The following is a 24,660-nucleotide window of genomic DNA, read 5'->3' on the forward strand; positions in this document are numbered from 1 at the left end:
GAAAACAGATCACACACCCAATTTACTGAATCATGCAGAGTTGAGAATGGTTGCGGTGAAACTGACCGGAGCGAGAAAAATGTTTTTTCACTTTGCATCATGGCCCTGCCCTCTTTCTGCCCAGTAATGAAATTGGCAAGGTTAGGGTGAGAGGTCACACACATTTCCTCATGGCCCTGTCCATTCTCTTCCTCTGTTTCAGAAAAAATATTATTACATTCACATCCTACCATCCGTTATTATTTTTAAGCATGGAATTCCACCCCGAATCACATTCTACCATCCGTTTTTACATTTGAGTCAAACAAAATTTTTTTGCTCCATGGGAAATTCTTTTCTGACCCCGGCATCACGCGTTTTTTTCATCGGGCAGCAAAAACACTCGATTTTTAAAAACAGCTAATAATAATATTTTTAAGCATAGAATTCCACCCCGAATCACATTCTAGGATCCGTTGTTACATTTGAGTCAAAAAAATTTTTTTGCTCCTGGGCAGCTTTTTTTCTGACCCCGGCATCACGCGTTTTTTTCATCGGGCAGCAAAAACACTCGATTTTTAAAAACAGCTAATAATAATATTTTTAAGCATAGAATTCCACCCCGAATCACATTCTAGGATCCGTTTTTACATTTGAGTCAAAAAAAAATTTTTTGCTCCTGGGCAGCTTTTTTTCTGACCCCGGCATCACGCGTTTTCTTCCTCTGGGAGCAAAAACACTCGATTTTTAAAAACAGCTAATAATAATATTTTTAAGCATGGAATTCCACCCCGATGCACATCCTAGCATCCGTTATTACATTTGACATTTTAAAAAAGATTTTAAAAGTTTTTGAGTTAAACGAAAATTAGCTCCTGGGCAGCTTTTTTTCTGACTGCGGCATCACGCGTTTTCTTCCTCGGGAAACAAAAACACTCGATTTTTAAAAACAGCTAATAATAATAATATTAAGCATGGAATTCCACCCCGAATCACATTCTAGGATCCGTTGTTACATTTGAGTCAAAAAAATTTTTTTGCTACTGGGCAGCTTTTTTTCTGACCGCGGCATCACGTGTTTTCTTCCTGGGGCAGCAAAAACACTCGATTTTTAAAAACAGCTAATAATAATATTTTTAAGCATGGAATTCCACCCCGAATCACATTCTAGGATCCGTTTTTACATTTGAGTCAAAAAAATTTTTTTTGCTTCTGGGCAGCTTTTTTTCTGACCCCGGCATCACGCGTTTTTTTCATTGGGCAGCAAAAACACTCGATTTTTAAAAACAGCTAATAATAACATTTTTAAGCATGGAATTCCACCCCGAATCACATTCTAGGATCCGTTTTTACATTTGAGTCAAAAAAAATTTTTGCTCCTGGGCAGCTTTTTTTCTGACCCCGGCATCACGCGTTTTTTTCATCGGGCAGCAAAAACACTCGATTTTTAAAAACAGCTAATAATAATATTTTTAAGCATGGAATTCTACCCTGAATCACATTCTAGGATCCGTTGTTACATTTGAGTCAAAAAAAATTTTTTTGCTCCTGGGCAGCTTTTTTTCTGACCCCGGCATCACGCGTTTTTTTCATCGGGCAGCAAAAACACTCGATTTTTAAAAACAGCTAATAATAATATTTTTAAGCATAGAATTCCACCCCGAATCACATTCTAGGATCCGTTTTTACATTTGAGTCAAAAAAAAATTTTTTGCTCCTGGGCAGCTTTTTTTCTGACCCCGGCATCACGCGTTTTCTTCCTTGGGCAGCAAAAACACTCGATTTTTAAAAACAGCTAATAATAATATTTTTAAGCATGGAATTCTACCCTGAATCACATTCTAGGATCCGTTGTTACATTTGAGTCAAAAAAATTTTTTTGCTCCTGGGCAGCTTTTTTTCTGACCCCGGCATCACGCGTTTTTTTCATCGGGCAGCAAAAACACTCGATTTTTAAAAACAGCTAATAATAATATTTTTAAGCATAGAATTCCACCCCGAATCACATTCTAGGATCCGTTGTTACATTTGAGTCAAAAAAATTTTTTTGCTCCTGGGCAGCTTTTTTTCTGACCCCGGCATCACGCGTTTTTTTCATCGGGCAGCAAAAACACTCGATTTTTAAAAACAGCTAATAATAATATTTTTAAGCATAGAATTCCACCCCGAATCACATTCTAGGATCCGTTTTTACATTTGAGTCAAAAAAAAATTTTTTGCTCCTGGGCAGCTTTTTTTCTGACCCCGGCATCACGCGTTTTCTTCCTCGGGCAGCAAAAACACTCGATTTTTAAAAACAGCTAATAATAATATTTTTAAGCATGGAATTCCACCCCGAATCCCATTCTAGGATCCGTTGTTACATTTGAGTGAAAAAAATTTTTTTTGCTCCTGGGCAGCTTTTTTTCTGATCGTGGCATCACGCGTTTTTTTCATCGGGCAGCAAAAACACTCGATTTTTAAAAACAGCTAATAATAATATTATTAAGCATGGAATTCCACCCCGAATCACATTCTAGGATCCGTTGTTACATTTGAGTCAAAAAAAATTTTTTGCTCCTGGGCAGCTTTTTTTCTGACCCCGGCATCACGCGTTTTTTTCATCGGGCAGCAAAAACACTCGATTTTTAAAAACAGCTAATAATAATATTTTTAAGCATAGAATTCCACCCCGAATCACATTCTAGGATCCGTTTTTACATTTGAGTCAAAAAAAAATTTTTTGCTCCTGGGCAGCTTTTTTTCTGACCCCGGCATCACGCGTTTTTTTCATCGGGCAGCAAAAACACTCGATTTTTAAAAACAGCTAATAATAATATTTTTAAGCATAGAATTCAACCCCGAATCACATTCTAGGATCCGTTTTTACATTTGAGTCAAAAAAATTTTTTTTGCTCCTGGGCAGCTTTTTTTCTGACCCCGGCATCACGCATTTTTTTCATCGGGCAGCAGAAACACTCGATTTTTAAAAACAGCTAATAATAATATTTTTAAGCATGGAATTCCACCCCGAATCACATTCTAGCATCCGTTGTTACATTTGAGTCAAAAAAAATTTTTTTGCTCCATGGGAAATTCTTTTCTGACCGCGGCATCACGCGTTTTCTTCCTCGGGCAGCAAAAACACTCGATTTTTAAAAACAGCTAATAATAACATTTTTAAGCATGGAATTCCACCCCGAATCACATTCTAGGATCCGTTGTTACATTTGAGTCAAAAAAAATTTTTTTGCTCCTGGGCAGCTTTTTTTCTGACCGGCATCACGCGTTTTCTTCCTCGGGCAGCAAAAACACTCGATTTTTAAAAACAGCTAATAATAATATTATTAAGCATGGAATTCCACCCCGAATCACATTCTAGGATCCGTTGTTACATTTGAGTCAAAAAAAATTTTTTTGCTCCTGGGCAGCTTTTTTTCTGACCCCGGCATCACGCGTTTTCTTCCTCGGGCAGCAAAAACACTCGATTTTTAAAAACAGCTAATAATAACATTTTTAAGCATGGAATTCCACCCCGAATCACATTCTAGGATCCGTTGTTACATTTGAGTCAAAAAAAATTTTTTTGCTCCTGGGCAGATTTTTTTCTGACCGGCATCACGCGTTTTCTTCCTCGGGCAGCAAAAACACTCGATTTTTAAAAACAGCTAATAATAATATTATTAAGCATGGAATTCCACCCCGAATCACATTCTAGGATCCGTTGTTACATTTGAGTCAAAAAAATTTTTTTTGCTCCTGGGCAGATTTTTTTCTGACCGGCATCACGCGTTTTCTTCCTCGGGCAGCAAAAACACTCGATTTTTAAAAACAGCTAATAATAATATTATTAAGCATGGAATTCCACCCCGAATCACATTCTAGGATCCGTTGTTACATTTGAGTCAAAAAAAATTTTTTTCCTCCTGGGCAGCTTTTTTCTGACCCCGGCATCACGCGTTTTCTTCCTCTGGGAGCAAAAACACTCGATTTTTAAAAACAGCTAATAATAACATTTTTAAGCATGGAATTCCACCCCGAATCACATTCTAGCATCCGTTGTTACATTTGAGTCAAAAAAATTTTTTTTGCTCCTGGGCAGCTTTTTTTCTGACCCCGGCATCACGCGTTTTCTTCCTCGGGCAGCAAAAACACTCGATTTTTAAAAACATTTAATAATAATATTATTAAGCATGGAATTCCACCCCGAATTACATTCTAGGATCCGTTTTTACATTTGAGTCAAAAAAATTTTTTTTGATCCTGGGCAGCTTTTTTTCTGACCGGCATCACGCGTTTTCTTCCTCGGGCAGCAAAAACACTCGATTTTTAAAAACAGCTAATAATAATATTTTTAAGCATGGAATTCCACCCCGAATCACATTCTAGCATCCGTTTTTACATTTGAGTCAAAAAAAATTTTTTGCTCCTGGGCAGCTTTTTTTCTGACCGCGGCATCACGCGTTTTCTTCCTCGGGCAGCAAAAACACTCGATTTTTAAAAACAGCTAATAATAACATTTTTAAGCATGGAATTCCACCCCGAATCACATTCTAGCATCCGTTGTTACATTTGAGTCAAAAAAAATTTTTTTGCTCCTGGGCAGCTTTTTTTCTGACCCCGGCATCACGCGTTTTCTTCCTCGGGCAGCAAAAACACTCGATTTTTAAAAACATTTAATAATAATATTATTAAGCATGGAATTCCACCCCGAATTACATTCTAGGATCCGTTTTTACATTTGAGTCAAAAAAAATTTTTTTGATCCTGGGCAGCTTTTTTTCTGACCGGCATCACGCGTTTTCTTCCTCGGGCAGCAAAAACACTCGATTTTTAAAAACAGCTAATAATAATATTTTTAAGCATGGAATTCCACCCCGAATCACATTCTAGCATCCGTTTTTACATTTGAGTCAAAAAAATTTTTTTGCTCCTGGACAGCTTTTTTTCTGACCGCGGCATCACGCGTTTTCTTCCTCTGGGAGCAAAAACACTCGATTTTTAAAAACAGCTAATAATAACATTTTTAAGCATGGAATTCCACCCCGAATCACATTCTAGCATCCGTTGTTACATTTGAGTCGAAAAAAATTTTTTTCCTCCTGGGCAGCTTTTTTCTGACCCCGGCATCACGCGTTTTCTTCCTCTGGGAGCAAAAACACTCGATTTTTAAAAACAGCTAATAATAACATTTTTAAGCATGGAATTCCACCCCGAATCACATTCTAGCATCCGTTGTTACATTTGAGTCAAAAAAAATTTTTTTGCTCCTGGGCAGCTTTTTTTCTGACCCCGGCATCACGCGTTTTCTTCCTCGGGCAGCAAAAACACTCGATTTTTAAAAACATTTAATAATAATATTATTAAGCATGGAATTCCACCCCGAATTACATTCTAGGATCCGTTTTTACATTTGAGTCAAAAAAATTTTTTTTGATCCTGGGCAGCTTTTTTTCTGACCGGCATCACGCGTTTTCTTCCTCGGGCAGCAAAAACACTCGATTTTTAAAAACAGCTAATAATAACATTTTTAAGCATGGAATTCCACCCCGAATCACATTCTAGCATCCGTTGTTACATTTGAGTCAAAAAAAATTTTTTTGCTCCTGGGCAGCTTTTTTTCTGACCCCGGCATCACGCGTTTTCTTCCTCTGGGAGCAAAAACACTCGATTTTTAAAAACAGCTAATAATAACATTTTTAAGCATGGAATTCCACCCCGAATCACATTCTAGCATCCGTTGTTACATTTGAGTCAAAAAAATTTTTTTTGCTCCTGGGCAGCTTTTTTTCTGACCCCGGCATCACGCGTTTTCTTCCTCGGGCAGCAAAAACACTCGATTTTTAAAAACATTTAATAATAATATTATTAAGCATGGAATTCCACCCCGAATTACATTCTAGGATCCGTTTTTACATTTGAGTCAAAAAAAATTTTTTTGATCCTGGGCAGCTTTTTTTCTGACCGGCATCACGCGTTTTCTTCCTCGGGCAGCAAAAACACTCGATTTTTAAAAACAGCTAATAATAATATTTTTAAGCATGGAATTCCACCCCGAATCACATTCTAGCATCCGTTTTTACATTTGAGTCAAAAAAATTTTTTTGCTCCTGGACAGCTTTTTTTCTGACCGCGGCATCACGCGTTTTCTTCCTCTGGGAGCAAAAACACTCGATTTTTAAAAACAGCTAATAATAACATTTTTAAGCATGGAATTCCACCCCGAATCACATTCTAGCATCCGTTGTTACATTTGAGTCGAAAAAAATTTTTTTCCTCCTGGGCAGCTTTTTTCTGACCCCGGCATCACGCGTTTTCTTCCTCTGGGAGCAAAAACACTCGATTTTTAAAAACAGCTAATAATAACATTTTTAAGCATGGAATTCCACCCCGAATCACATTCTAGCATCCGTTGTTACATTTGAGTCAAAAAAAATTTTTTTGCTCCTGGGCAGCTTTTTTTCTGACCCCGGCATCACGCGTTTTCTTCCTCGGGCAGCAAAAACACTCGATTTTTAAAAACATTTAATAATAATATTATTAAGCATGGAATTCCACCCCGAATTACATTCTAGGATCCGTTTTTACATTTGAGTCAAAAAAATTTTTTTTGATCCTGGGCAGCTTTTTTTCTGACCGGCATCACGCGTTTTCTTCCTCGGGCAGCAAAAACACTCGATTTTTAAAAACAGCTAATAATAATATTTTTAAGCATGGAATTCCACCCCGAATCACATTCTAGCATCTGTTTTTACATTTGAGTCAAAAAAATTTTTTTGCTCCTGGGCAACTTTTTTTCTGACCGCGGCATCACGCGTTTTCTTCCTCGGGCAGCAAAAACACTCGATTTTTAAAAACAGCTAATAATAACATTTTTAAGCATGGAATTCCACCCCGAATCACATTCTAGCATCCGTTGTTACATTTGAGTCAAAAAAAATTTTTTTGCTCCTGGGCAGCTTTTTTTCTGACCGCGGCATCACGCGTTTTCTTCCTCGGGCAGCAAAAACACTCGATTTTTAAAAACAGCTAATAATAATATTATTAAGCATGGAATTCCACCCCGAATCACATTCTAGGATCCGTTGTTACATTTGAGTCAAAAAAAAAAATTTTCCTCCTGGGCAGCTTTTTTTCTGACCGCGGCATCACGCGTTTTCTTCCTCTGGGAGCAAAAACACTCGATTTTTAAAAACAGCTAATAATAACATTTTTAAGCATGGAATTCCACCCCGAATCACATTCTAGCATCCGTTGTTACATTTGAGTCAAAAAAATTTTTTTTGCTCCTGGGCAGCTTTTTTTCTGACCCCGGCATCACGCGTTTTCTTCCTCGGGCAGCAAAAACACTCGATTTTTAAAAACAGCTAATAATAACATTTTTAAGCATGGAATTCCACCCCGAACCACATTCTAGCATCCGTTGTTACATTTGAGTCAAAAAAAATTTTTTTGCTCCTGGGCAGATTTTTTTCTGACCCCGGCATCACGCGTTTTCTTCCTCTGGGAGCAAAAACACTCGATTTTTAAAAACAGCTAATAATAACATTTTTAAGCATGGAATTCCACCCCGAACCACATTCTAGCATCCGTTGTTACATTTGAGTCAAAAAAATTTTTTTTGCTCCTGGGCAGCTTTTTTTCTGACCCCGGCATCACGCGTTTTCTTCCTCGGGCAGCAAAAACACTCGATTTTTAAAAACAGCTAATAATAACATTTTTAAGCATGGAATTCCACCCCGAACCACATTCTAGCATTCGTTGTTACATTTGAGTCAAAAAAAATTTTTTTGCTCCTGGGCAGCTTTTTTTCTGACCCCGGCATCACGCGTTTTCTTCCTCGGGCATCAAAAACACTCGATTTTTAAAAACAGCTAATAATAACATTTTTAAGCATGGAATTCCACCCCGAATCACATTCTACCATCCGTTGTTACATTTGAGTCAAAAAAATTTTTTTTGCTCCTGGGCAGCTTTTTTTCTGACCCCGGCATCACGCGTTTTCTTCCTCGGGCAGCAAAAACACTCGATTTTTAAAAACAGCTAATAATAACATTTTTAAACATGGAATTCCACCCCGAATCACATCCTAGCATCCGTTGTTACATTTGAGTCAAAAAAATTTTTTTTGCTCCTGGGCAGCTTTTTTTCTGACGGTGGCATCACGCGTTTTCTTCCTCGGGCATCAAAAACACTCGATTTTTAAAAACAGCTAATAATAACATTTTTAAGCATGGAATTCCACCCCGAATCACATTCTACCATCCGTTGTTACATTTGAGTCAAAAAAATTTTTTTTGCTCCTGGGCAGCTTTTTTTCTGACCCCGGCATCACGCGTTTTCTTCCTCGGGCCGCAAAAACACTCGATTTTTAAAAACAGCTAATAATAACATTTTTAAGCATGGAATTCCACCCCGAACCACATTCTAGCATTCGTTGTTACATTTGAGTCAAAAAAAATTTTTTTGCTCCTGGGCAGCTTTTTTTCTGACCCCGGCATCACGCGTTTTCTTCCTCGGGCAGCAAAAACACTCGATTTTTAAAAACAGCTAATAATAACATTTTTAAGCATGGAATTCCACCCCGAACCACATTCTAGCATTCGTTGTTACATTTGAGTCAAAAAAATTTTTTTTGCTCCTGGGCAGCTTTTTTTCTGACCCCGGCATCACGCGTTTTCTTCCTCGGGCAGCAAAAACACTCGATTTTTAAAAACAGCTAATAATAACATTTTTAAGCATGGAATTCCACCCCGAATCACATTCTACCATCCGTTGTTACATTTGAGTCAAAAAAAATTTTTTTGCTCCTGGGCAGCTTTTTTTCTGACCCGGCATCACGCGTTTTCTTCCTCGGGCAGCAAAAACACTCGATTTTTAAAAACAGCTAATAATAACATTTTTAAGCATGGAATTCCACCCCGAACCACATTCTAGCATCCGTTGTTACATTTGAGTCAAAAAAAATTTTTTTGCTCCTGGGCAGCTTTTTTTCTGACCCCGGCATCACGCGTTTTCTTCCTCGGGCATCAAAAACACTCGATTTTTAAAAACAGCTAATAATAACATTTTTAAGCATGGAATTCCACCCCGAATCACATCCTAGCATCCGTTGTTACATTTGAGTCAAAAAAATTTTTTTTGCTCCTGGGCAGCTTTTTTTCTGACCCCGGCATCACGCGTTTTCTTCCTCGGGCATCAAAAACACTCGATTTTTAAAAACAGCTAATAATAACATTTTTAAGCATGGAATTCCACCCCGAACCACATTCTACCATCCGTTGTTACATTTGAGTCAAAAAAAATTTTTTTGCTCCTGGGCAGCTTTTTTTCTGACCCCGGCATCACGCGTTTTCTTCCTCGGGCAGCAAAAACACTCGATTTTTAAAAACAGCTAATAATAACATTTTTAAACATGGAATTCCACCCCGAATCACATCCTAGCATCCGTTGTTACATTTGAGTCAAAAAAATTTTTTTTGCTCCTGGGCAGCTTTTTTTCTGACGGTGGCATCACGCGTTTTCTTCCTCGGGCATCAAAAACACTCGATTTTTAAAAACAGCTAATAATAACATTTTTAAGCATGGAATTCCACCCCGAATCACATTCTACCATCCGTTGTTACATTTGAGTCAAAAAAATTTTTTTTGCTCCTGGGCAGCTTTTTTTCTGACCCCGGCATCACGCGTTTTCTTCCTCGGGCCGCAAAAACACTCGATTTTTAAAAACAGCTAATAATAACATTTTTAAGCATGGAATTCCACCCCGAACCACATTCTAGCATTCGTTGTTACATTTGAGTCAAAAAAAATTTTTTTGCTCCTGGGCAGCTTTTTTTCTGACCCCGGCATCACGCGTTTTCTTCCTCGGGCATCAAAAACACTCGATTTTTAAAAACAGCTAATAATAACATTTTTAAGCATGGAATTCCACCCCGAACCACATTCTAGCATCCGTTGTTACATTTGAGTCAAAAAAATTTTTTTTGCTCCTGGGCAGCTTTTTTTCTGACCCCGGCATCACGCGTTTTCTTCCTCGGGCAGCAAAAACACTCGATTTTTAAAAACAGCTAATAATAACATTTTTAAGCATGGAATTCCACCCCGAATCACATTCTACCATCCATTGTTACATTTGAGTCAAAAAAAATTTTTTTGCTCCTGGGCAGCTTTTTTTCTGACCCCGGCATCACGCGTTTTCTTCCTCGGGCAGCAAAAACACTCGATTTTTAAAAACAGCTAATAATAACATTTTTAAGCATGGAATTCCACCCCGAACCACATTCTAGCATCCGTTGTTACATTTGAGTCAAAAAAAATTTTTTTGCTCCTGGGCAGCTTTTTTTCTGACCCCGGCATCACGCGTTTTCTTCCTCGGGCAGCAAAAACACTCGATTTTTAAAAACAGCTAATAATAACATTTTTAAACATGGAATTCCACCCCGAATCACATCCTAGCATCCGTTGTTACATTTCAGTCAAAAAAATTTTTTTTGCTCCTGGGCAGCTTTTTTTCTGACGGTGGCATCACGCGTTTTCTTCCTCGGGCATCAAAAACACTCGATTTTTAAAAACAGCTAATAATAACATTTTTAAGCATGGAATTCCACCCCGAACCACATTCTAGCATCCGTTGTTACATTTGAGTCAAAAAAAATTTTTTTGCTCCTGGGCAGCTTTTTTTCTGACCCCGGCATCACGCGTTTTCTTCCTCGGGCATCAAAAACACTCGATTTTTAAAAACAGCTAATAATAACATTTTTAAGCATGGAATTCCACCCCGAATCACATTCTACCATCCGTTGTTACATTTGAGTCAAAAAAATTTTTTTTGCTCCTGGGCAGCTTTTTTTCTGACCCCGGCATCACGCGTTTTCTTCCTCGGGCAGCAAAAACACTCGATTTTTAAAAACAGCTAATAATAACATTTTTAAGCATGGAATTCCACCCCGAATCACATTCTAGCATTCGTTGTTACATTTGAGTCAAAAAAATTTTTTTTGCTCCTGGGCAGCTTTTTTTCTGACCCCGGCATCACGCGTTTTCTTCCTCAGGCAGCAAAAACACTCGATTTTTAAAAACAGCTAATAATAACATTTTTAAGCATGGAATTCCACCCTGAATCACATTCTAGCATTTGTTATTACACAGTGGCAGGCGTGGCCTTGGCGGGGTGGCATCAGCATGGCAAGACAGCGGCGGCAGAGGGTGGAGCATCGTCAGCAGGGGCGGAGCATTGGCAGGGGCGGGGCTTCAGCTCCAGTGGGTCTCAGGAAAAGGGGCTCGAAAGGGGGAGGTCCAGGTTATGGGGATCCAATCCTCTGCAGAGATTTTGAAGGAATTGGGGAGGTTTAACCTCGCAACACGGGGTCGGAAGCGGGAGCCGAGAGCAGCCTTCAAATCCCCCGTCTGAAATCATAATTTGATGCCGTCGCTCCAAAAGGCGAGACACACGCAGAGTGACTTTGGACCCGTCCTTCTTCCTCAACCCAAGGAAGAAAGAAGAAAAGAAAAAGCGATCATTGAACTCCCATCTCCCTAATTCCTCCAAATTCACGGTGATGGAGAGATATAAAGCTGGCATTGATATTCAGTAAAAGAAAGTTTCTTTACGATTCAGGTAGCTTAGCGACTGTTCAGTTAAGACAGACCTCCCTGGCAGAGGCGGGTTTCAGCAGGTTCTGACCAATTCTGGAGAACCGGTAGCGGAAATTTTGAGTAGTTTGGAGAACCGGTAGTAAAAATTCTCACTGGCCCCGCCCCCATCTATTCTCTGCCTCCCGAGTCCCAGCTGATCGGGAGGGAATGGGGATTTTGCAGTAACCTTCCCCTGGAGTGGGGAGGGAATGGAGATTTTACATTATCCTTCCCCTGCCACGCCCACAAAGCCACACCCACAGAACCGGTAGTAAAAATTTTTGGATCCCACCATTGCTCTCTGGTCTGTCTGTTTGGGGGGTGCCTACACCCTGGCACTGAAGTTCTGGTGACCCCCTCCTCCTGTGACCATCTGACCACATGTCAGGCCCTCAGCAACCGGCCTGCGTTGATGCCCGTTTGCAGCGTCCTTACCATCACGTGACTTCGTTTTAAACCATTCTTGCCCCCCCAAAAAACCCCCCACCCCAGTATATTTATTTCCAGTTTTCGGCCAACGTGGCCCATAGCGAATGCCGCGTCCCCTTAATAACCGCTACAAAAAAAAAAAAGTTCATGAAATTGGGTTGGTCAGGTGGGTGGGTGCCTCGTTTTACAACCACGATGGGCAGGCTCCATTACGGTCATAAGCCGAGGACTACCTGCGCACAGGGGGGCAGCTCCTTCCCTTGGAAAGGCGCTCCCCTCTAAAAGAAACTAGAAATCAGATTTGGCCCCCTGCCCTCCTTTCTCCAGTTAAAATATGGTCGTCTCTCTGGCGAATGGTAATGCGATCCAATGAAGCCCCTTCCCCAAGTGTATCTCGCATGCACACCGGGGCCTAAACAGGAATATATATATATATATATATATTAAAAAGGCGAAGGGAATATTTCCGCCTCCGCCATCCCCTTTCCGAAGAGCGGGGGGGCGGAAATTGGCCTTTTCTCCGTGTTCAAAGTCGTTTGCTTAATCCTTAATAAAAAGGAATTAAGCAAATGAGGCAGTTGCGTATTAATCAGAGGCTCGTAAATACAGCTCGGAGTTCATCAGCCGCTAAGTGAGCAGTGGGGGGGGGTCATCTTTGTTGGGAAAACAAGAAGGAATCTGGGGCGGGCGTTGCAGATGGATGAGTTTTTGGGGGCGTCCCGTTTTGACAATTCTCGCCAAAGCCGGCCACAGAGCGACTCTCGGACGGGCCCTTTCGGACTTCCCCGGCAACATCAAATCGGAAGGCGGGGGCTTCAGAGATCCTCTAGGCCACCCCCTTTGCTCAGGGCAGGCTCGGGCTTTCTCTGGGTTAGGAAATGGATATCCGAGCAGCCCAAAATGTTTGGAAATGTGTCCCATTGAAGAGGGTGATATCGATAGACATGTTCCGAGGCTGCACTTTTTGATGGAGTCATTTTTAGAGAAATAATAATTTAAAAAAAGAACAGAAGGAAAACGATGTTGCTAGAAAGAGCTGTAAACCGCCCCCCCCAATGCCATGGGGCAGCAGGCCCTGCCTGCCTTTGCATTTGCAACATTTGGGGGGCTTTGCAAATCCTGCTCTCCATCTTTCCTGCCCTCCAATCGAAAATGGGGGGACCGGATGCCATCTAGATGGGAAGGAAGGTCCCCGCCAAGCCTAAAGCGGGCACAGGAAGCCCGATCTTGCAAGGAAGGATCTGTCTGCTCCCGGTCTGCCTCACCCCCCCCCAGCAAAGGTCCTTCTCTGCCCCCCCTCCTTCGGTGGCAGCTCCATGCCGGCCTCTCTGGCGGCCTCCGCATTCCAGGCACGTCGCCGAAGGTGCTTAACATGCAACGGAGGCAGGAACCGTTTCCTCTGGCAGCAGCTTGGAGTCACCCTGCCCTCTTGCCTTGCCAGGGAGAAAGAGAGAGAGAGAGAGAGAGAGAGAGGGAGAGAGAGAGGGAGAGAGAGAGGGAGAGAGAGAGGGAGAGGGAGGGAGGGAGGGAGGGAGAGAGAAAGAGGGAGGGAGAGAGAGAGGGAGGGAGGGAGAGAGAAGAGAGGGAGGGAGGGAGGGAGAGAGAGGGAGGGAGGGAGAGAGGGAGGGAGGGAGAGAGAAAGAGAGAGAGGGAGGGAGGAAGGGAGGGAGAGAGGGAGGGAGGGAGAGAGGGAGGGAGGGAGAGAAAGAGAGAGAGAGGGAGGAAGGGAGGGAGAGAGGGAGGGAGGGAGAGAAAGAGAGAGAGAGGGAGGAAGGGAGGGAGAGAGGGAGGGAGAGAGAAAGAGGGAGGGAGAGAGAGGGAGGGAGGGAGGGAGAGAGAAAGAGAGAGGGAGGGAGAGAGAGAGGGAGGGAGGGAGGGAGGGAGGGAGAGGGAGAGAGGGAGGGAGAGAGAAAGAGAGAGGGAGGGAGGGAGGGAGAGAGAAAGAGAGAGGGAGGGAGGGAGGGAGAAAGAGAGAGGGAGGGAGGGAGAGAGAGAGAGAGAGAGAGAAGGGAGGGGGCTGAAGGAGAAGACAAGAGGAGGCGGGTGGGCGATTTGGGGGAATTGAGCCCGTCTTTCCAAACGGAGCATCCCTTCTGGCCTGAAAGCGTTTCCCTTCTCCTCCACGGAGCTTCTTCGAACCGAGAAACTCCCGTTGCCTCTTGGAAAAGCACCTGTGGGAAAACCGTGACCCGGATGATCGAGGAGCGCTGTCATTGGGGTGGGGGGTGGGGGGAGAGTGGGGGGAATTTGATCAGATGTTGGAGGTGTTTGGTCTCCCTGCACGCAACCTCTGACCTGCTTTCCTGTGGGGCCAGGACAGAGCAGAATTAGCAAAGCTGGGAGGGACCTTGTAGGTCATCTAGACCAACCCACCCAAACAGAACTGGCCTCGTTGGTTCCTAGCCAAAGCAGCAACAGGCCGAACTCGATCATTTGTGGCTCACCAGCATGTAAGACTCGGGACTCCCTGAGAAGCAGGACAAGTGTCTTTCCATGGGTGCAGGAAATCCAAGTTTGGGCGAGTGGCTAACCCAGGTGAGGATGTGTGAACAGCTTGGATTCGCTTAACAACCCTAGGATTCACTTAACAACAAAACCAGCACCCCCAGAGGGATCTATGGATCCGTGAAACCCATCCCCCACTTTAGAGACATCACCACCCCCCTCCCCAAAGGGGATTCTCCCTGGCTTTTCAAACGAGGGAGTAGGAACTCGGCTATCTCCTGGCCTGGGCTTTGCCTTCTTCTCAACGCAGCATACCTGGGGATTATGGGCCCTGTAGTGCAAATGGCCACAATGCCTGGGAGGCTGGTCGAGGCTCCCGCTTACTGTCAGCTGTAGGAAAGGGAGAAGCAGAAGGCAGGGAAGGCCGGCTGGACTGGGGACGATGGTGGCTCTCCCTTGTGTTTCCCCCCCTCCTCCTCTTCTAGCAGCCCCTTCCTCACCATTAGGGGGGGAAAAAGACCCCCGGTGATGATTTGATCTCCCTATTCCAGGGAGGGATGCAAGAATCATCCACAGGTGCACCAGGCAGACGAAAGGAAGAGCAAAGAACTGGGGTGGGAGGCGGGGAAGAGATGCAAAGAGGAAGAAATGGCTGCAAAATTGCCATGTTTTTTTAAAAAAATCCTTAAAATGAGCTCTTCTCCAGGTGCCCCTCGCTTGCTTTCACCCCCCCCCTTCTGCAAGGCTTGCCCCCCACATCAAAGGGCGGTAGGGTGTGTAGCATTTGCTTGGATGATTTTGCTTTACAGGTGAGGCGAAGGGAGCGATGGATGACAGAGATGCTACGACCACACCTGTCGGAAGCCACGCCCCCTAGTGGGAGGAGCCAGAGCCCACTGGGGAGGGGGAGTCGGGGTGTGGATGGAAGGGGGGGGTCCCTTGAGCCTCTTTGCTTCTACCAGCTCCCAAAACTGACCCACCCCCCAAATGCCTTCCTCCGGCGAGAACCAAGAGAGCATCATCGCTTAAGCGGACCGTGGTTTGCCAGTGGGTGGGAACTGGGGTGGTAGAGGGCGGCTGGGCCTTTTGGGGGGGATGATCTGGAAGGGGGGTGCCCACTCCATCTGCAAGGGTCGCCTGCCGCTTTTGGTACCCAGGCACGGACCGGCCACAAGGAGGAAAAGGCATCTCAGGTGGGGCGAAGGGGGGGGGGACGATGCCAAAAACGACCCCTCCCCACTTGGAAAGACCGAGCCTGTTCTGGGGGGGGTCCCTTCCCGCCCCACTAGCTTCGCCCCCCTCTCCTCCCCCCCCACCAGAAATGCGCCCGAGAGGGGGAAAGTTTTTCTTTCATACCTTTCATTTTCCTTCCTTCCCTCCTTTTCCCCCCCTCATTTATTTTCCTTCCTTCCCTTTTTCTTTCATTCATTTTTCCTTCCTTCATTTATTTTTCTTCTTTCATTCCTTTTATTTTCCTTCCTCCCTCCCTCCATTCCTTTCATTTATGTTCCTTCCTCCCTCCCTCTCTTCATTCCTTTCATTTATTTTCCTTCCTTCCCTTTTTCTTTTCATTCCTCATTTATTTTCCTTCCTTCCTTTCATTTATTTTCCTTCCTTCCCTCTTTTCTTCTTTCATTCCTCATTTATTTTCCTCCCTCCCTCCCTTTCATTTATTTTCCTTCCTTCCCTTTTTCTTCTTTCATTTCTATTTTCCTTCCTCCCTCCCTCCCTCCCTCCCTTCCTTTCATTTCTTTTCCTTCCTTCTTTCCCCTCCCCTTCCCTCCCTCCCTCCCTTTCCTTCCTTCCTTTTTTGCTTTTCCATCCACTCTTTTTATACCTGCTTGCAGGAAACACCCACTTGTTATCCACCTGGCTTCAGTGGGCCTCAGGAAGGCTGGCAGGTGTAATCCCAGGTTAAAATTGGTTAGTTTTAATCGTAGGCCGGGCTTTTGGGACCTTGGGGGAGAGGGAGATTGTGTTGGGTAACACACATACACACACATACAGGGAGCCAGAAAAAGGCTTGAGCAACCCAGTGATGGAATCACTCTTGTTAACATCCACATATTGTAAGGCGTGATTTGATTTATCAAATAAACCCCAATAGACAGACCCAGCATGGTAAGCCATGTTTGGAAACCATGGCAGCTGAATTCACACAACCGGTTAAATACACACATGCAGATGCTTTTGGGGGGGGAGGACTTCAGTCCCCCCCCCTTTGCCCAGCTGATGGGCAGAAAAATGCACTTTGGAGCACAGTCATCCAATGTTAACATTGCCAGCTTTTTGGGGGGTGGGGGTGTTGAATATGTGCTGGGAACTTTAAACTTTAAAACTTGTTTTTGAGAAGCATTTTCATTTTTTAACTCCTTGCTGGATTTTCTCTCTCTCTCTCTCTCAACCTGCTCCCCGTCGGCTTCCTTGCCCACCTCCCTGCCTTGTAATTGAATTTCACGCCACCCTGCCTGCATGCCCGGCCCCCATGACGGTTACGGCTGCTAATTTCTTTTTCTTTTCTTTTCCCTCCTGTCTCTTTCGACCAGAAGAGTGAAGGGGGGTTTTCCTTTCTTCTCCCCTCCCCTGAACCTTCCCTTGCAGCAGCCACCGCAATCTATGAGATTAAATCGATTTGCTTGCAAATAACCGGCTAACAAGGCAGATTTGGGTATTTTTTTTCCCCCCCGCTCTTTAAAAAACACCGTTGCTTTGAAAGAACATCAGCAGACTCAGCCCGCAGGTGTCATTCTGAAGGCTTCTTGTGTCTGGCCATTGCCCCAAAGGTCTTAATTTTTCCAATACAGAACGACCAAAGCCCCCCCCCTCCCCACTGTCCCCCGTTTCCCTCCCCACATCACAAAAGAGCTACAGGCACAAACTTTTGAGTGTCGGGTTTGTTTGTTTGTTTTGCAAGCAAACCTAAGCTCACCACTCACTTTATCAAAAGTTGCTGCTTCTGTGGGAATTCAACCCCTCGTTGGTTCATTGACGGTTCGGCCGAATTCAGCAGTTGGGCTTTTTTTTTTTTTTAAATCTATTTTATCCATCACAAACGGCTTGATTTACACACTTGCCTGGGTCTTGTCACAATATACGCAAGTTGAAAGCTTCAAAAGAGTTTATAAATTAGGTTTTTTATGGCTTGGAGCGTTAGCACGTTTTCCGTGCGTTTGTTACGGCACCACCAGGGTTTGACAAACCGGCTAGGAGCTCTTGGCAATTCTTGGCAGGACCCCTGGCAATTCCCAGTGGCTGGCTCTCTGCTTACCTCCCCCCCACCCCCCCACCCACCCAAAAGCTTCAGGAAAAGTTGGCGGCCTGGTTTTCTTTTACCGCTAACTCTTCCTGGCTTTCTCCTGGGAGTTTACCCCGCACAACAGGGCCAAAGTAAGTTAGACATCGTTTTGTGATTTATTTTATTTTATTTTTTGGGCCTTCCAGTGACAAATCTGCTGTCAATCATTCTATGGGTTTAGTGTCCCAGGAATTTGCAGGAACCTTCTCCACTCAATTTTTTCTTGCCAAACCGAGACTAAATCGAGGACACTTCTTAGGACGTCCCCCTCTCAGGTGGGACAAGGGTGCCTTTAGCTGTGGCTCTCCGTTCTTCTCCTGCCCAGCCTGGGCAAGAGCTCTATTCCCACCCCCCATTCTGCCACCCCTGGCTCGGGAGATGGGCAACCACATCAGCGTGCAAACACCGGGGAGCAACTGAACAGAGAGGTCAGACACCTGGAGCGGGCCGACCCTGGCCCCTTGCCTGATCAGCCCCCCACCCCCCATTGGCATCAGCCCAGCTCCCCCACAGCAAAGGCCACCCAGTCCCATCATAGGCAGGACATGGGCACAGAGGCCCTGCTGCTTTCCTACCTGCCAGGAAAGGGATTGCTTAGCTCAATAGCACCCCCTGGTGACCCCAGCCGGCCTTCGCACCCTGAGCCTGAGTAGCAACTTCTTAGGAGGCAACAGGAAGGCAGTCAAGATTTTGGGGGTGCTTGGTCTCTCTCCCACCCCCATCTTGCCTTCTTAACCTCCTTCGCCATTTGCAAAGCCCCCTTCGCCTGTGCTCTTCGCTGGGCTACTCTGGGGTCCCTGAAGGAGAGGAATATGCCAATAAAAGAGGTCGGTCTATCTAGCTAATCTATCATTTTATCTACTGTGTTTCCCCGAAAATAAGACCCTGTCCTATATTTTTTTTGAACCCTGAAATAAGCATTGCATGGCTATATCGCCATGCACTCAAAAGCCTAATTGGGTTTATTATCAGGGGAGGTCTTATTTTGAGGAAAATGGTATCTCTTATCTACTTACCTACCTACTCTATCTATCTATCTATCTATCTATCTATCTATCTATCTATCTATCTATCTATCTATCTATCTACCTACCATCTCTCTGTCTCATCTATATCTACCTACCTACCATATCTATCTTCTATCTACTTACCTACCATCTATCTATATCTACCTACCTACCATCTCTATCATTATCTATCATGTACCTACCTTCTCTATCACCTACCTACCATCTCTATCATCTACCTACCTACCATCTCTATCTATATATCTACCTACCTACCATATCTACCTGTCTACTTATCTACCACCTCTACCATGTATCTATCTATCTATCTTATCTATCTTTTCTACCTACCTACCATCTCTCTCATCTCTCATCTATATATCTACCTACCATTATCTATCTATCATCTATCTATCTATCTATCTATCTATCTATCTATCTATCTATCTATCTATCTATCTATCTATCTATCTATCTATCTATCCACCTACCTACCTACCTATCATCTAGCCTACCTACCTACCTACCTAATTCTATCATATATATAATACATATATTTGCAGATACTTCCTTAAGCATCTTGCACCAAGAATTAGGTCCCTGAAAGGGGAAAACGAGAACTCTTCCTTCCCATGTATTAGATGCGTGATGCACGAATGACCGATGCCGACACTGCCAGGTTTCAAACCATTTATAACAGATGGAGAGAAAGCTTTGCTTTTTTTAAAAACAAACAAACAAACAACCATCTATTTAATCCAAAGGAACGTTCTTTGGGCTTTTCATTTTGGTCCTTGGAGGCTCAAACTAAAGAGAGAAAGGGATTGCAGCTTCGAATCAGAAAAGGGAGTTTCCAGAAACCCTGGAAAAAAAGAAAAAGAAAACTTGGGAAAAGGACGGCCGGGGACGAGCCAAGTTCCTAACGATCAGTTCCTCGTTGAGGTTTCTATCTCGCCGTGCCAAAAGGAGCCAAAAGGGAACGACAATCATTGCGAGGCTGGATTTTGTGTGTAAACTTCATTTTCACAAGAGGGGACATTAAAATATATATATATATATATTGCCGCTTGGATAAGTGGGTAGCTAAGTGCATGCCGAATGGAACGGGTCCAAGAACGGCTCCATTAAAGCCGGATAGATGGTGGTGGAGTAGGGAAGGGGGAAAACACCCCCACAGGATGCGGAGCAAATTATTTTAAAGCTCTCATTTGCTAATTTGTAAAAGTATTTCAAGTATATCGCAAAGTCAGTTTGGCTCGGCTCCGCGAAGTCCGGGGGGAGACAGCCAGCCAGCTTTCTGGAAGTCTGTCCTTCTTTCACCCAGATCTCCGAGCAAGTTAGGGAGGAGGGTTTTTGGGGGGCTGCTTCTAGCAACACCCCACTTTTGCCTTCCAGTTGTGATTCACACCGTGGGGCCCATCGCCCAGGGAGAGCCCAGTTCCTCGCAGCAGACCGAACTCGGCGACTGCTACAAGAACAGCTTGAAACTCGCCCTGGACAACAAGCTGCAAACAGTGGTGAGTAAGACCAAGCAGGGCCTGGAAGCCTAAGGAGGGATCACCTTGTGGTCCCCCCTCCATCTCTCTCCTGCAGCACTTGCCAACACCGCTCGTCCCTCGAGCTGGAGACGATGGGAGCCGGAGTCCCTAATACGTGGAAGTCATGAGGCTGCCGGTCTCATTGAACGCTACTTAGAAATGGACGAATGAGATCAACGTTTCTCGATCTTGGCTACAATGAAGAGGGGTGGACTTCAAACTCCCAGAATTCCCCAGCCGGTAGGGGCTTCTGGGAGTTGAAGTCCACACCTCTTAAAGTAGCAAAACATGGATCTAATTCATCCATTTCTAAGGAATTTTTCTGACAGTGAGAACAATCAACCCATGGAAGAGAAGTTGCCTTCGGAAGTTGTGGGAGCTTCATCCCTGGAGGCTTTCAAGAAGAGACTGGACTGCCATCGGTCAGAAATGGTGTAGGGTCTCCTGCTTGGGCAGGGGGTTGGACTAGATGACCTCCAAGATCCCTTCCAACTCTGTTAATCTCTAATTTGAACTTCCGTTGACGGATGAGAGAAGAGCCACGGGTTTTTTTAGCAAAGGTTTGAGAAAGCTGTACTTCAGAGGCACCGACTTATGACCTACGAGGCCCAGCCAGCTCCGGATACTGTAGTCCAACACATTTGCAGAATAAGAGAGTTGGAAGGGACCCTTGGAGATCTTCTAGTCCAACCCCGCTCGAGGAGGAGACCCTGAGGAAAACACCATCCAAAACACTGGGGGGTGGGGCGGAGATTACGAGGGAAGGACGGAAGAATTTACATTTTTCAGCCGATCGAGATCCAATTCAACGTCGCCGCGATTTTCGACTTGAAGGATTTCTGGGTACGTTATCCGTTTATTGTCCCCTCCTGCACACAAGACACATTTTATCCAACATCATCCCCTTTGGAAGTTGATGCTTCCCAAGATGCGAAAAAAGAAAAAGGAAGAAAGAAAAAGGATTTACCCCTTTTCTCATCTTTGTACGAGAGACAGAAAAGTTTTAGGCAAAACCTGGGACCCTTTTGTATCCGAGCGAAGCCCCATCCTTAACCTCCTTTCTTAATCTCTCTCTCTCTCTGCCTACAGGCCTTTCCCTGCATTTCCACCGGGGTCTTTGGTAAGTACCGAGGCAGGAAAGAGAGAAAGGTAGGCAGGGTTAACTACCCAGATATTCAGCAACTTCCCACGTTCTCCCCCAGGCTACCCCAATGACGCTGCTGCAGAGGTTGTTCTCGACACATTACACAATTGGCTAGAAAACAACAAGGACAAGGTACGGGGGGATCTCTTTGGCTCTGCCCGGTGTCTCTTTTCCGACTCAACACACAGTATTAACTTCTCAGCCAACACCTGGTCTTTGCAGGACCTTGTGTCCTGTAGGATGGGGTGGAAATTCTTTTAAAGGGATCATATAAACTCAGGCAATCCCTATTGCAAAGTTTGGAGTAGTGCTTTAGATAAATAGAAATAATTCCTCCGCTTATATAACCATCGGGTTAGTGACAAAAGTTAAAGCCAACATTTAAAAACACGACTTACCTGTGTTAGAAATCGCTTCGAAGAGGGCGAGGAGGGATGGACCAGATACAACTCTTGAGAAATTATTTTTTTAAAAAATTGCTACCCCGACGCCGAAGGAAAAAAGTTGTAAGTCTAACCCGAACGCTTAATTTGAGATGGTATCTTTAAACTTTGAATTGATGCCAGTTGCAAGCAATGCGTGAAGGCCTCCACATTTCAAAAATGCCATGTGCCACCCCACCCCACCCAAACTTCCTTCTCCTGCTAACCGTGGTTGTATCTTGGCCAGGTTGAGCGGCTTATCATCTGTGTTTTCCTGGAAAAGGACGATGAAATTTATAAGGAGAAGCTGCCCAAGTTTTTTCCTATCGGTGAGTCACTGCTTGGGGCCTCTGTCTAGATCAGCGTTTTCCAACCCGGGTAACTTTAAGACGCCTGGACTTCAACTCCCAGAATTCCCCAGCCAGCCATGCTGGCTGGGGAATTCTGGGAGTTGAAAGTCCCACGCATCTTAAAAGTTGCCTGGGTTGAGGAGGAGTGATTTACCTGGCTGGTGAAAGGGCGATCAATGGCATTTTTGGGAACCACCTTCTCCCTCCTCTCATTTCCAGCCTGACCCCCCACTTCCCATGCTCCGAAGGCGGTAAGCATTTCCCAGCATGGTGTGCAAAAGTGCAGTCATGGGAAACGCATGTTTGCAATTTGGCCCTCGCCGTTACTTAACCTGGTTTTTCGTTCATTAAAACTCGCGTTTCCTCTGGTCCGAGTTGGGAAGAGATCCAGAAGGCCCCCACAAAGGGAATCTCCTTCTGGCCTGCACGGGGAGCCCTCGGCCTTAATTCGTTTAGTGGCCAAAGCTACGAGACTGTAAAAAAAAGGGACTTACCGTTGGTCCTCGCACTTATGACCATCGCAGCATCCCCACCGTGACGGGATCAAAATTTGGATGCTTGATTTGGATGCGTGTCTTTACAACGGTTGCAGCATCTCAGGGTTCTCGCGATCAAAACTCGGGGCGCTCGGCAATTGCTTCATATTTATGACAGTTGCCCCATCCCGGGGTCATTGTGATCCCCCCCCCCTTTTTTTGTGCCCCAATGACAAGCAAAGTCAGATTCGCTTAATAACCGCACGACTCTTAAAGGCTGCAGCGATTTCCTTAACATGCCTCCCCACCAAAAAAGTTTGTAAAATCGGACACGACTCGTTTAACGACCGCCTTGCTTAGCAATAGACATTCTAGACCCCACATGGTATGGTCAAGACCGTAGAAAGTCCTACAAAAGACCTGTACGTCTTTTCTCCTTTTTATGCACAACCAATGACGAGAGAAATTCTGCAGGAGCAGAATAAAACTCCCAGGAGTTTTCGGTCACCCTTCTGGCATCTTCTGTTTTTTTATGAAAGATGCACAGTATTTTCGCCTTTCTGGGTTGGACTCTCCTCGCCTCCCAGATGAACACGGAATTTTTCCCATGGTGCTTTCGTCTTACACGCCACTGTACAACAAAGCCAGGCTCTCCAACGTGCGTTAGAAGGATTAAAAAAACGGCAAGGAACAGGGAGGGGCAAAGAGCAGGAATGAATGAATCAGAATATGGCTTATAAAGGGCATAACATTCCCACATTTGAGTAAAGTAAGCAGGGGTGGGCTGCTGGGAGTTCGCAGGGGTTCGGCAGAACCTCTAGCTAAGATTTTGTGCAGTTCCCACTCCTGGCTGGCCCCGCCCACCCTGCCCCACCCCTCCCAGGAGTCCCCACACTGCCCGTTTTGGATGCAGGTAAGTGCAGGGTGTGCGCAGAGGCTCGGGGAGGGCGAAAATGGGCCTGTTTGCAGCCTCCGGAGCCTGGGGAGGCCATTTTCACACTCTTGGAAGCTCAAGGAAAGCCTCTGGAGCCCAGGAAGGGCAAAAATGCCTCCCCCATGGTGCAGGAGGCCGACTAGGCCACGCCCACCATGGGCACGCCCACCCAGCAACTGGGCAGAGAACCCCTTGCTGAAAGTTTTTGAAGCCCACCCCTGAAAGTAAGTAACAGGCCTAGAATCATCTCAGCGAAGTCAGGAAACAACAGATTTTAAGAGGAGGAGGAGGAGAACAATCAACAGTTGGCCATAATTCTCTCTGCCCTATGCAAACACAGGTAAAGTTTAACGCCCGACTTTTAAGTTCATTTATGTCTACGCTGCCCACTTCACTCTGAAAACGGACTCTTCTTCGCACGTGGTCTTTCGCTGGAGACAGGAAGCGTTCCCACCTTGCCCGCCTCCCTTTCAGAAGGTGCCACACAGACCCCACGGTGGTTTTGGGCAACCGGGGCTCACATGGGGGGCAGTGCTTTGTCGGAAAACGGACGGCAACTCTTACCCCTAAATCCTCCTTCCCAGCAGATCCCTGTGAGGAAACTCCGTCCTCAAAGCTCTGAAGTGGCTTCCTGAGAATCCGGCTGCTTCCTCTGCAGGAGGAGACGCCGGATCTTTTCCAAGGGGGAAAGCTCGAAGAAAACACCCACCCTTCTTCCCCCAGGCGCCATCGTCCGCAATTCCAGAATAAAAATTGCAAAGATGATCCAGTTGTGGCATGGTGAAGCCTGGTGGATGGGATGAGGGGTAGGTGAGTAGAAGCGGGACTCAAATTTCATGTGAAACACACACACACACACACAGACACACAGACAGAATTACATCAGCCTACCCAGAGCTGGTATTCAGCCGGTTCGGATCGGTTCGGCCGAACCGGTAGCGGAAATCAAAGGTGGGCCCACCTACACGCCCTGGCACTATGCCGTCCTTAGGCACATTTTTTAGCTGCGTGCATGTGTGCTAGCC

General features: G+C 44.9%; 1 protein-coding gene across 8 annotated transcripts in view; it reads left to right on the forward strand.

Moving 5' to 3' along the window:
* Positions 1-24,400, forward strand: part of MACROD1 (mono-ADP ribosylhydrolase 1) — a 257,629-nt gene extending 233,229 nt beyond the window's left edge. For 3 of the 8 annotated variants that reach the window (XM_087880870.1, XM_087880863.1, XM_087880865.1), the window contains 5 exons: positions 20,167-20,288; positions 21,399-21,429; positions 21,512-21,585; positions 22,123-22,204; positions 24,220-24,400. In XM_087880870.1, coding sequence (XP_087736996.1) covers positions 20,167-20,288; positions 21,399-21,429; positions 21,512-21,585; positions 22,123-22,204; positions 24,220-24,257 — 347 coding nt within the window. In that variant the 3' untranslated portion in view covers positions 24,258-24,400. Of the gene's footprint in view, positions 1-20,166; positions 20,289-21,398; positions 21,430-21,511; positions 21,586-22,122; positions 22,205-22,444; positions 22,477-24,219 lie in introns of all 8 variants that reach the window. The other 5 variants (XM_087880871.1, XM_087880864.1, XM_087880867.1 and 2 more) reach the window with 4 other exon arrangements.
* The last annotated feature ends 260 nt before the right edge of the window (positions 24,401-24,660 follow it).

This window comes from Pantherophis guttatus, chromosome 18, assembly GCF_059756535.1.
Source record: "Pantherophis guttatus breed Tessera chromosome 18, ASM5975653v1, whole genome shotgun sequence".
NCBI classification, from domain to species: domain Eukaryota; kingdom Metazoa; phylum Chordata; class Lepidosauria; order Squamata; family Colubridae; genus Pantherophis; species Pantherophis guttatus.